We start from the raw sequence: 13,776 nt of genomic DNA on the forward strand, positions 1-13,776 counted from the left end.
CTTAGGGCACGCTCCTAGTGAACTCCTAAGACCTAAACCGAGCAGGTGAGGTAGATTTCTTTTGTGAACTCTTACCTTGGTCTTAGGGCACGCTCCTAGTGAACTCCTAAGACCTAAACCGAGCAGGTGAGGCAGATTTCTTTTGTGAACTCTCACCTTGGTCTTAGGGCACGCTTCTAGTGAACTCCTAAGACCTAAACCGAGCAGGTAAGGCAGATTTCTTTCGTGAACTCTCACCTTGGTCTTAGGGCACGCTACTAGTGAACTCCTAAGACCTAAACCGAGCAGGTGAGACATATTTCTTTTGTGAACTCTCACCTTGGTCTTAGGGCATGCTCCTAGTGAACTCCTAAGACCTAAATCGAGCAGGTGAGGCATATTTCTTTTTGTGAACTCTCACCTTGGTCTTAGGGCACGCTCCTAGTGAACTCCTAAGACCTAAACCGAGCAGGTGAGACAGATTTCTTTCGTGAACTCTCACCTTGGTCTTAGGGCACGCTCCTAGTGAACTCCTAAGACCTAAATCAAGCGGCAAAGCAAGCTCTTTCGTGAACTCTCGCCTTGGTCTGGGAACACTTCAAAGAAACTCTTAGCGCAAAACCCGCTCGGATGATAAAGAACGCATGCTAGTATGAATTGAAACTCAGGTAAAATCCTCTACCGATCGATATAACTTTATAAACCCAACGCAATATCAAAAGTTTTGCTAGGGCTTGGGAGGCTTATGTTACTATATGCTCATAGCCGACCGAACGGTAAAGGTGCAGAAGATTCGGCCGACCGATGATACCTTTCAGGTCAATGAACTGACCGGTAAAAAGAGTCGTTAAGATAATCAATAGTAATAACTGTCGGGGAGTTAATGAAAATAATTGTCATTTATTGACAATTAATATTGTCATTCATTGGTGGTTAATGAGTCAGACCTAACGGTAAGCTCATTATAATTTATAAATATTTGTCTGGCGAAGGAGACAGGTAACTTGAACTTGAACTGAACTTAGAGCTCTGTTGAATATAGTGAAAAACTATATTTGAATTAATCTCCCTTGTGTAAAATACATACATAGGGTTCTCTATTTATAATAGAAGAAATATGGGCTAAGCCCAAAATACAAATGAGAAATAATAACAAACTAACTAAAAGATAAAAGATATAATATATCTAACAAGCTCTGATAACTAATCTTGATTACAAGATTACTACGCGAGGTCACTGACTTGAGCGTCGGAGTGTCTTTTGCAGACACCCTCCCCCTCGGCTTGGACAAGGAGAAGAGAGAAGAGAGAAGACATCACAATTGAACATCGGAACAGACAACTTTGAATGTTTTGGATTAAAGTTCTAAATCATGCCGAAACAATCACTAAATTTGTAATCGAAATAACCTGAATATGTAATAAAGTTGGGACAACGAGTAAAAACCAAAAAAACATATGAATGAACAAGAAAATCCATTCAATTTGTTTTTGTATATTTCATAACACATAATATATGTTAGTGTTTCAAATGAGTGACTGCTATAATAACATAGAATGTGAATTTAATATAATAATGCAGGGAAAGAACCACACACGTAAGAACATTTATAACATTCATAGTAACTCACCTACTACTCTGAACAAGAAAATAATGTAACTGCAAGAGAGGTAGATATAACTTTACACGTCACTTTGCCTTTGATCAGAAGTTCTGAAAGTGAAAACTATGTTTTGGTGAAAACTTTCTTACACGGTTAATTTTCTCATTATTTATAGTCTGCTAATCCAACTACTATACGTTGCTTAAAAAAGACAGCTAATGGAATCTGAAATCACATTAGTTGTGCAACTTTCTTTCTCTCCAGCAAAATACTTTGCATCAAACAATGAATCAAAATTATTTCAGTAAATTTGCCCATACTCAATAAAAAAACTATCATAATGATAGGAAATTGAAATTTAAAAAACTTGAATTAATCTTGCTTCGTGGAAAGCATAAATGAGTGTTTCATTTATTCTCTCAAATGTTTAAAAATCAAAATAATAAAATATATTAAAGTTTTAAGTATAAGTTTAAGTCTCACATTATATAAAAGTGACAAGTAAAATTAAAGATCCATTAACTAAGGTTTTGAATATAAAGTAATGTCAATTCTTTATTAGTTTGGTTCAGATGTCATTAGTGTTGTATTTTTCTAATGACCTTCTTCTTGATAATCCCAACAAGTCAGAGTCAAGTTAATCTTAGACGAGAACATGTGATAATTAAAAACTCACGTTCTTAAATGTACTTTTTTATAACTTATAATGTTTTAGTAAAAAAAGATAATGTCTTTAAAAAATTTGTGTATCAAAGTATTATTCTTTATGTCTACTCAAAAACTTTTGTTATGTTGTCAGAGGTGTGTTGGATTTCTGGGCCTAATGGACTATTGGATAGGTCTCTAGATTTTTAGGATCGGCCCAATTGATTGAGGATCCATGAGCATCTTATAAACTTCACTGATATGATCTACCATCGAAATGTACCAAATTGAAAATAATACATTTTGTTGGTACTGATAGTTTCCAGAATTTTAGTGTAGAAATTTACACAACATTGCATTGATCTATCGGAAGAATCAAAGGTGTGGGTTCTGTAAAGTTTTTGGTGATGTTGATATACACGGACAAGACTGAGACAGAGTCACCCTCGGGATAAGGTGTGGAGTCCCTTTGTTTGTAACTTGCCTATACAAAACCGGAAAACAGGACACTTGACATGTCTCTTGATCCTACAATGTCTGCACCACACAGCCCTGTCCCCATCAGCCAACCAATATATTTTGCTTTAGATGTTACAAAAGTCAAGAATTCAACAAAAAATAAAAAAAATTGTCACAATCAACCAACCAAGTGTTTCATTTTGCATCCTTCGGTGTTGAAAATTGGAACGAAAATCATCACAAATCCCATTTCACCCTTCTGTAAGGCTTAAAAAGTTAACTGATGTGACTACCATTATCATGATTGCTGCTTCACATGACAGTCTCAGACTACCAAGTTTGTTCATTTCTCAATGCATGCAAGTCCATGCAAAAACATTGGAACAAGAGAGAAAGTAATCATGTGGGAGAGATTATTAAGTGGTCCATGACTTCCATTAGTTCAGATATTTTTAATCAGTTTTTTCTTGACATTCACATTATCAAGATTTTTAATTTCCATATGTTCAGTATTGTGTTACACTGAGATTAGTTGAAACTGTAATAGTTTTTGAATCATATAATATAATAGATGAAAGATCAGAGAGAGAGAGATTTCAAGAGTGATGAAGATAGTAGACAGCAGCACTAATTCTATCAAGGTCACTGAGGCACTAACTTACAGGATTTCCTGAAAATTCTTCAAAAGCTTCTATATTTACCTATCCTACTTTCACTCTGCTATACAAATGCAAAATTAGATCCCATTGCACAAGAAAAAAGGAATAAAAAACTAATAAAATAGGTGGGGAACAAGCATGTTCTATATATTTAGCATAACAAGAACGCAATCTTCATCATCAATCAATTCAAATATCATCTTCACATGAGGCCCTCCTAGCCTTGTCCCTATCACCCCAGTAGGAAGGCTTGTACTTGTCAAGGGATAGCTTCCCACTGAAGGACTCCAGAGTCTCTTCTAAAAGGGGACCACTATAATGGTGCTGCCTTTGCAATGGCTCTGACCACAGTCTCCCACTTCGGTTTCCTGCATCATAGCCTGGAGTGGAGATGTAATTTGTGTCCATCACCATGTCACCCTCTAGTATTCGGAGAACCTTCAATAAGCAACCACAGGTGTCACAAAACTTGGCTTTTAGTATCTCAGTAATGACCATATTATTATGTAACTAAAAAAATTGAAACTAATGGCTTTTACTAGCAATTGCAACAAATGATTAAGTATCACACAATACCAAAATGAAGAATGGATCAATTTTAGGAACTTAGGGAAGTTTTGACAAGAAGTGCATTGCATGCATGTGAGGAATTACTATACAAGCTTCCTGATATTTTGGAAAACATGTTCTAATTCTTTTGAACAAGACATGCAGTTAGCCTTTTCCTTCAGAGTTCTGCTTAACTTGATAAAGTTCTAGGAACTACATGCCATTGTGAGTTTTTCTCATCAAGCAAAGTTTGGCAAAAGAACAAAAGGGCTTAAAACTTCCTTTACCTGTGACATGCGTGGTCTACATTGAGGATCTCTCTGTATGCATAATGAGGCAGCATGAAGCATGCAATAGACCTCATTTTCAGAATAGTGGTTACCAAGCCTTGGATCAATCAGTTCCTCGGTTGCATATTCTTCTAAGAGAGGTCGTGCCTGTTTAATATCCAAAAGTTCACAAAATTAGGCAAAGGCTAGCATAAACAACAACAGAAATTCAAACTTTTCTATTTGAGAATTGGAGTGTCATGTTTCAAATGAGAGTTACTATTTACTCTTTTGAAATGGTGCCAACATCCAACGATCCAAAAGTTAATGAAGTTAGACAGTCTCATACTCTAAACTTACCCACTCGGTAAGGCACTGCTGTCCCTTTGGCCTAGTGAGATCCACAGCTTTTCTCCCAGTAACAAGCTCAACTAATACCACCCCAAAGGAATAAACATCAGCTTTTTCAGTGATTTGACCACTTTGAGCATATTCAGGAGCCAAATACCTAAACAAAAACGGCATAGTTCAGTTGCAAATTCAGTGATATATATATACAAATTTAATTATGACACTAAGTCAAGATCAATACAAACACTTACCCAAATGTTCCAATCACTCTAGTTTCCACACCCGTGTCTCCATCAGGCTGCCACCTTGCCAGTCCAAAATCACCAACCTTTTCATAACATAATTTAACCCAATTAATACTCTTTGAAATTGAAGGATACATTTGATGCACCTCAACACACTATGATATTTCGGAAACTGAAAAATATATTTTTAAGCAGTTCACAATTATTTTAATGAACTGAAGAGAGACAGAGAGAGAGAGAGAAAACTGTAGACAGATGAATATTCAATAATAAAGTATAGGTGTCTTTCAATATGTAAACTACTATCACACGGCATTGTACAGAGGAAGCAAAGCAGTACCCTACCAGAGGTTCAAAATCGTGAGTTATGAGAATGTTGTTTGGCCTCATGTCACGGTGGATAATACAACCCACTCTGCACTCTTCATGAAGATATCGTAATCCACGAGCTGCACCAACAGCAATTTTTTGCCGTGCAGACCACTCTAATGGATCCTTTTGTCGCCCTGAAATATTCTTAAGCATTATTAAATCAATTTATAATCAAGTCACCATGTTCATATCACTGAATGTAGCATGAAAATATCATGATGTTAATATATACTATACATAAATGTAGCCCTCTTAAAGACAAAAGAAAATGATAGTTGGCGTATCCATTTATATAAACCAAAAATATGATTTTTATATTAACTAATACCATTGTAAAGTTGTTAATGATACTTAATTGACAGTTTATGAACCACATTGCATGCAGAATGTTTTCTTCGCCAAGTTCAAGCCAATTCAAAATATATTTCTAACATTAGAAAATTTGGTATAGGAGCAAGAGAAATCACCATATAAATGAGAATCCAATGATCCATTGCATATGTACTCATAAACCAGTAGCCTTCTCTTATCCTCTATACAGAACCCAATGAGCATAACAACATTCCGGTGTTGAGCACAGCTCAGGACTTCCACCTCCGAACAAAACTCAAGATCACCTTGAGAACTAGCTAATTTATGTTGCTTGACAGCAATGACTTGTCCTTCTGGTAGAACCCCTCTGTGAACAGATCCAAACCCTCCTTCAGCCAGGAAGTTGGCCTGCGAAAAACCGCCTGTAGCAAGTTCTAACTCAGCATAGCTGAACCATCTTGGAGGTTTTCCAAAAACAGGTGCCTTGTGTTGACATATTGAGCACAATGGAGGGGGACCAGGTGGGGCATTTCCAGATAATGCTATTGCTTCTCTTAAATTTCCACTGAAATCCAAGTCATTCCTATAGGTTGAGATTTCAAATCCAGCTCCTCTATCAAGCCTAGAATACTTATCTAGGAAAGCTCTGGTTGTAGATGCTTGAGGCATACCATGAGTTGTCTCTGATCTCTCTTCATTGCGTTGTGATGACTGTTGATGCAAAAGCAATTCTGTGATCCATGGTTGGTATCTCATGCTTGCTGAAGATGTGGACAGACTTTCACTTTCAGTGTCTGAATTAGTATCACAAAGCTCTTGACTTTCTTGAATAGTTTCCTCTTTTTTGGACTCACCATTCGTCTCTGAGATGAAGAATGGTGAAGTTCCCGGATCAGAGCTTGAAACTGATGAAGTACCAGCTTCGGTTGCAGTGAACGGTGTCCCTAGCTCAGGGCTGCTAGATGGAGTTACAGCAGGTCCTTTGATAGAATTTAAGGAATCAAGCTTTATTTTGCTTCGCTTTTCAGACATGTCATCTTGGGCGGGAGGTGATGGACGTGCTTCTTCAACATCCTTCTTCGGAGGTCCAATCAAATTCAACCGCAGTACTTTTGGTTGAGAACGCTTCATAACCACGATGTTACACTGTAGTTCTTCCATGCATCGCTTTTCCTCATGTTTGAGCTGTCTGCAAAGAAGGCGACACCACAAACAAACAACACAAACTCCATTACAATCACCAAATAAACAATAAACCAAAAATGTAGACATCATCAGGATTAATGGTTACAATAGCATGCTTCTCAACGAGGAAAAGATAAGAGAGAGTACTTGTCTAACACGACCCAATTGGCTTGTGCTTTTTTGGCTTCTGCTGCCACTGCTCCACAAGGTGATCCAGAAACAATTTTAATCCTGACATTAATCTGCAGAGAAAAGAGTGGGATGAGAATTCGACCACAACTTTCAATTTGCATGAACCTTGCATACACCAAGGCTACTAACCTTGTTTGGATCATAGACGTTATGGAGTTGAAGGATCATCTGAGAGCAAGAATCAGTGATATCACTCTTTTGCTCTGATATTGTTCCTGGAGGGTACTTCTTAATACCACTGGCACAGTCACCAGCAAATCTCGGAAAACCCCATAATCTTCTGCCTGCATATGAGTAGAATAACAGTCATTTACACATAATAGCATGGTCAAGGATCAAAGTCCTACAAAAGGAACACCAACATAGTTTAAGAATGCACTCATTATTTCCTGTCACACACTGCCGTGAAATAATTTCAAAATGAAAAACCACAGAAACCACTGACCATGTCACATACTCGCATCTCAATCAATGGAATCAAATCCCCTTTTTCCAATTTGCCAGAAAAACAATGTCCAGCAAGAAAAAGAAGCACAAAAGTAGATGAAATTCAGGTGAAAAAGGAATCACAATCACCTGAACTTTGTGAAGGCACAACCACTAGCAGTGTAATGCAATCCCCAGGTTGAACAACATGGGTCAGGGACCAAACAAGAGCAGTCTTTGGAATTTCTTTAGATGCCTTAACGGCAACAATGACCTTCTCAGCACCATCAGAACCTTTCTCTTGCTTCCCCCGCTTCTGTTGCTCTCGACTCATCAGTACCAACAACAATGCTTCAAGAACTTCCTTGCTCAAAATATTCAACTCTCAACAACCATCCAAAGCATATGTGTTGGCAATTTCTACATAGGAGAAAGTGAAACAAGAGAAGACGTTCAGTGTCATATATATCAATCATTAGCCTGCCCCACCACAACAATTATAATTTATCTTATCACCAACATGCTTGTACATTCCACGGGGTAATAAAAGAGACAAATTCTTATAACCAAATTCAAAACATTTGTATTTTTGTAGCAGTATCACACACTCAAAAGTAAAAACCTTCCCCAACGTTCACAGAATCTTGTTTTTTTTTTTCAAGTACGTTCCTAAAGTAGTATAAAATCCGGGAAGAATCAGATACCCTTTTGTGTATCAGAAAGCAAGAAGCAAGAGGTTGAGGGTGCAGCAGCCTCCAGTTCAAAATGCAAAATGCACTTCAAGCTTTCTAAACTCCAACAAGATTCACAAGCAGTGAAAGATAGCTTAGCATAGCACACTGCTTGATGAGAGATTTGAAAGGAGGCCCTTCACTCCACTAGCTGTTGTGCTTTTTGTACCTTCAAATAACCTATCAAGTCAAAATAGTCGAAAAGAAGCTGCTTCAGAAAAGGTAAAGGGGTGTGTGATTTGGATCCAACTGTTTGGCTCTACTATCGAAAACATTTAGAAGGAAGCCTCCACAAAAGATTCCTCTGCATAAATAGTATATTGTCCTTCCATCTTCATCAGAAAACAAAACAATTCAATCCAATCTTCCTCAACCTCAGAGACACATAAATATGACTTGAGATATAGGTCTTTCAGCTCTCTTCCTCTGTGAAATCTCACCCTCAGTTTTCACCCTGCATAGTCCCAGATTCAATGTACATCAGACAAATAATAATCTTACAGAATTAGGTGTGTGAAGAAGAAACACAAATAAATAAATATATAAAATATATATATACATGTATGTACAAAAATACGATATGATTTACTAATAACTTGCAACCGCCATTTTGTTGGTTTAGAAGGTCAAAAGCATCATTGGAGACAAGGAAAAGGGAAAGCCGGAATAAGATCCGGTCCAAAACTTCATTTTCTTTAATACATTTATTTATATTATATCTTTCCATCAAACAACCCTTATGGACAAACTGAACATCCAGCGAAAAAACAAGAAGAAGGAATATCACACTTCTTTTTCGAAAAAAAAAAAACTTTTTTTCCTTACAATTATTGTCTTCAGATTCTCTTAAAATCTATTTCCAGCTCAAACACACGCCTGAACAACCAACTTCAATCAAAATTACTCTTCTCCGATAAAATATGAAAATGAGTCACTCACGGAGAAACACCAAAACGAAACAAAGCCCTGAGACTTTATCAACAGTTAAGTCAACCCACAAAGAGAAACCAGTGTTGGTTGAGACTTCAGAGATAGAATGAGTAAAAAGGAGTGCAAAATTGTTTCTGGGTAAGAAAAAAGATATCTACCTTGTGGCAAGAGACCAGTGAAATTCTAGACGGAAAAAATATATTAATATAATAAAGGTTATTTATTGTAATTGTTTTACTCACTGTAGTATTTTTTTTTTTAAGTTTTTTTAACAGCTCTTGATTTAAAGTTTCGCCCTTTAAAAAATTGAAAAAATCATGTCACAGTATTTTTTATTGTACCTCTAAATTGTTGATTTTTGTCATAACAGAAATAATGACCACAACTTAATTTCGAACTCATTTTCACTGTTATAATCACACATTTTCATGTACAGAATTCTATGGTAACTATTTAAGATTAAGGATGATTTCTTATCAGTATAAACTTAAATGGAGAAAGCAAAGTCTGATGATATTGTTTTCCTTTTGAGGAAAAATATAAATTTGAAGAGAAAAGGCAAAGGTGTTCCTCCTTGGTATGGTCTACATAGTACATAGTAAGGAGAAATGCAGAAAGACCAGACGACTCATCTTCTATCAATTTTGATTTTTGCAGTAAAATCACCTTAGAGGGGTGGTTGGATATAAAAAAAACCTCCTTTTTTCTCTTAATTTCATGTATACCCCTAACTTTTGTTCATACATAGCATTGAAGTTGTGAATGTGAATGTGAATGTAAATGTGGGAACTTTAATTTTGAATGGTGAGTCATGGGCGGGATGTCACAGAAAATGGCATGAAAATCTGTAAGGGGTTGCTCTGTTCTGAGTGATGCTGCATTGATGTTTTCATGACTTATATGTCATTAATAAAGGGACAGTGTCGTGTTATGGTTGTGGTTATTATGACAAACTCACTGACTTTGGTTACTGACAAATGAAGCAATTTGTTACTTGGAGCAATGGGAAGATGGTTAGATAAGAGTGTGTGGAGGGACCTACATGATCTCTTCTTGTAGTAACAGCATTTGTTTTTTCTCTTCTTAAATTTCAAATTAAAGGGTGCTTCTTTTGTTTTTGTTTGTGGTGATTCGAATGTGCTAAAGTTTGCTTCCTTCCTCCTAAAGGTGTGTGCCATTTGAGACCAAAACATCTTGGGAGGGAAAACTAGGTCGTGACATCACCTCAACTAAAATGGAGTCTTGTGTTGTGTTTTTGTGTATGCTTTTTAAGGTTGATGATCATAATAATTGCAAAATTTAGATCCATTGCTCTCATCATCATTATGTAGAGTCCAAAGTTGTTATTATTGTTCCTTTACTTTACAATATTTTCCTTCATGATTTGGCTTATGATTGGTTTAGTGTTTGAGTAGTTGGAAAACTTTTAGAATGTTGAATTGAATGGTAGAAGAAAAAATAAAGATGAACAATTTGTTTAAAATTCTTTTAGATGAACAATTTTGAAAAAATTATAAAATAATAAATTGTGTTAATTTAATATAATTTCATTATAAAAAATTATATAAAGAAAGGTGAAGCATTTTGAAGGGTAATAAAATATTTGCATTATTAATTAAGAAGGGTGTGTGGGAACAGAAATAGAGGAGAGTGGCATGAAGGTAAATTTAAGAAGGTAGTTGTCCTATTCGCTGAGCGCATTGAATGTATTTTGGATTTGGTCATAAATGACGCAGCGGTTAAACTTTTAAAATGCACCGTCACGTCACCGTTACATTTCATGATTCAATACTAAATATGTCATGGGATCCACTCATTTTCTTTTTCAATATAACAAGATATAATTTCTATTTAATAATTCCTTCAAAAATGATAATTGTATGAAAATGTCAATTATTTGTAATGTGGAGAGATTGTGTATACTTATTTTTTAACAGTTTAATAGTTTATATTTTTTAATTATGATTTGTAATATGAGATAAAACAACGTAAAAGAAAATGTGTATATTAACTAGAGAGTTATTTTGTATAAAGTTAAATATATTTTTAGTGAAAATTAAAATTAGTTTTTTTTAATTTTAATTAAATTTAATTTTTTATTCTAGATATATGTAGATTTAATTTATTTTAATCATTTGTTAAATTTATTTTATGTTTTAAATGTATTTTATGATAATAATTAAATTATTTATATTTTTTGACATATTTTTCTTTGAGAAATGTATTTAAAAATTTAAATAAATTTAATAAAATTTAGTTAAAATAATTAAATTCACTTATTTTTAAATATAAAAGATTAAATTAGTCTAAAATTATAAGAGAAACTAATTCTAATTTTTTCAAAATTAAGAAAACAAAAAATATTTAACTTTTTTATGTATTGTTATTGAGTAATCAAAATGTTGTTTAATGAATTTATTAAAGTAACACAAAGAATATTTAGTTTGTTAAATAAGTTATATGTTTTATAAAATATGCTAGCTATTTTTTAGTTAGACATTTCTTTTTCAAATTTTAAGAGGTTTGTTAAAAGATTTGTTATTCTTTAAAATTTGCAATATAAGGATATAATTAACTTGGAATAATTTTTGTTATGAAAATAAACTTTGATTTGTTTTTTGTGTATTTTTGGAAAATGCTTACACATATGTAAATAATGTAAATTATATGAAAATTTACTTTATTATATTAATTTAGGATGAATTATCTGGAGAAAGACAATATAAATTATTTGAAAATATAATTGATTATAAATAATTTATGATAAATCGATTATACATAAATAAGAATATAATTTATTATATATAATTTATTATATATAATTTATGCTAAAATATGGATAAACAAATAATTCAAGTGCTCTTTGTATTCTGGCAAGAGAAAAAGAATAACATTACTAATGATATACTTAAATAATCATTATCCAATCACTTAAAAGAAAAAAAACTAAAACTAAATAAACTAAAGACAAAAAATAGTTAATTTTTTAAAGGACTTAACTAACGGTAATACCATGCACAATAGTGTTTTTAAATTTTGACGCCACTTATCCCGGATCGTGTCCCATAGCTTTCGAACCTACTAAATCTTTCTATATTAAGCTTTGATTAAAATAAATAGAAAATTTTCTCCATCAAAATAAATAATCAATAATCTAAACAACAAAGAATAGAATAATAAAAAATTCAAAATGGTACCAATCTCTTTGGCTTTTATGGGGGTAGACACTAGGAAAAAAATTAATTTTTTATATTACCATGATAATTAAAATGTTAGCAAACAATAAATAATTACTTGTTAATTTTGTAAAGGTTCTTCTTTTTTAAAATTTTATTATTCAGTGTTATAAAGTTATTGATCAAGGGAAGTTATAAAGAAAAATGAGTTAAATATGTTTTTAGTCCCTAAACTATTGGTCGTATATAGTTTTCGTTCATCTTTTAAAATTTAGTCCTCATTCTTTTCAAAATTTTTGTTTTAGTCCTCTGAAAACTAACACCGTTAAAAATGTGGTAGTTTTCGAGGACTAAAACCAAAGTTTCGAGGACTAAAACTAGAGTTTAAAAAAAATGAGGACCAAATTGTACCTTATTTTGAAAGAGGGAGGAAAATCAGAAACGGCCAATAGTTTAGAGACTAAAAACATATTTAACTAAAAAAAATCATATTCTGGGATCGAAAATGATTGTACAAAAAAATATTTTTTCTTAATCATAAATTGTCATGTATAATTTTTATAGTAATAACTTTTAAAAATTGATCGAAAAATGCAAAAGAAATTCACATGGTAACACAATAAAACTCTTAAAAATTAGAACGAAATATATTAATAGTTAATTAAATAAAAAAACACTTACAATTTTATATTATTGGAGTTTAGAAATTTTACCTGACATGCAAAATTGTTAGCCTGTGTTAGTCAGCAATTTCATGCTATTCACAAAACCTTGCCATTTTTATATTAATATAAATTAGCATCTTCACTACATTTAATATCAGTGTTTAGCACATGGTATTTGTGTCATGCTCAATTATTACTTTTTATTTATTTAATTTGTGGGAACAGTAAATTAATGACACATTGATTAATTAATTTTTAACATTCTTATTCACACTTCAAAGTTTTTTTATATTTTATAGTAAAATAAATCATGACATTTAGTAATTTAACTTTTATTTATCAAAATAAATAATTTAATATTTTACTGTAATTATTTATATATTTTTATAATAAGTATAGTTATTCTATATTTCATGAAATATAATTTTTATTATAAATTTGATGTGATTTTTATATTGTGTATTATTTATTTTATTTTTAATAAATGTTTATGTAGTAATAAATAATTAATGAATTTTGGAGTATTAAAATATTAAAATTCATAATGATTTTATTGAAAACATAGAAATATTATTAGTTATAAGTTTAAAATTTTATGATTAATTTTTAATTTCAAATATGTTCCATCCAAAAAAAAATTAACATTCAATAGATAATAGTTGTAAGTTAATTTTTTTAATACACATTACTCTTTTTGGATATTAAGCACACCCTACCCATATTTATAATTTAAGCAACTCTATAAATTTTGTTTTCTTTTCAATCTAGATTTTTTTTGGGTGTTCTTAAATAAGTTTCATAAAAAAGTTATACTTTTACATTTCATTAACATTTATTATATTATAATATACTTACAAATATATTTATATCATTATTTTGTAAAATATCTGTAATGCAGAAATATTTAACGAAATTAACGTAATTAATTATCAGTTTATTAATGGTTAGATTTGTATGATTTTACTCTTAAATTCAATTTTGTGATTTTAAAAGTGTTAGAAAAATGGCTGAAATGATTTTTTCTTTA

At 32.5% G+C, this 13,776-nt stretch overlaps 1 protein-coding gene across 3 annotated transcripts; it reads right to left on the minus strand.

The window, feature by feature from the left end:
• Positions 1-3,299: 3,299 nt before the first annotated feature.
• On the minus strand, positions 3,300-9,055 carry LOC124849043 (inactive protein kinase SELMODRAFT_444075-like). 3 transcript variants are annotated; one of them, XM_047326890.2, is made up of 11 exons: positions 8,918-9,055; positions 7,952-8,432; positions 7,398-7,667; positions 6,951-7,105; positions 6,777-6,871; positions 5,600-6,633; positions 5,106-5,266; positions 4,767-4,843; positions 4,525-4,672; positions 4,183-4,332; positions 3,300-3,784 (listed from the first exon to the last, which is right to left on the minus strand). In XM_047326890.2, the coding sequence occupies exons 3-11, from the start codon at positions 7,579-7,581 to the stop codon at positions 3,536-3,538; spliced, it is 2,253 nt and encodes a 750-aa protein (XP_047182846.1). In that variant the 5' UTR covers positions 7,582-7,667; positions 7,952-8,432; positions 8,918-9,055; the 3' UTR covers positions 3,300-3,535. The 3 variants fall into 3 exon arrangements, with proteins under 3 accessions (XP_047182846.1, XP_047182845.1, XP_047182847.1); XM_047326889.2 differs by having other exon boundaries at positions 8,804-9,000; XM_047326891.2 differs by lacking the exon at positions 8,918-9,055 and adding an exon at positions 8,538-8,674.
• Positions 9,056-13,776: the final 4,721 nt, after the last annotated feature.

This window comes from Vigna umbellata, chromosome 11 (genome assembly GCF_029865625.1).
Source record: "Vigna umbellata cultivar VRB3 chromosome 11, Vumbellata_1.0, whole genome shotgun sequence".
Lineage (NCBI taxonomy): Eukaryota > Viridiplantae > Streptophyta > Magnoliopsida > Fabales > Fabaceae > Vigna > Vigna umbellata.

Coding starts and splice junctions, on each gene's coding strand:
- LOC124849043 (XM_047326890.2), bottom strand. CDS start 7,581: ATGAGTCGAGAGCAACAGAAGCGGGGGAAGCAAGAGAAAGGTTCTGAT. Junction 6,634..6,776: donor AATTGGGTCGTGTTAGACAA/GTACTCTCTCTT, acceptor CCTTCTTTGCAG/ACAGCTCAAACATGAGGAAA. Junction 4,673..4,766: donor AGAGTGATTGGAACATTTGG/GTAAGTGTTTGT, acceptor GTTTTTGTTTAG/GTATTTGGCTCCTGAATATG.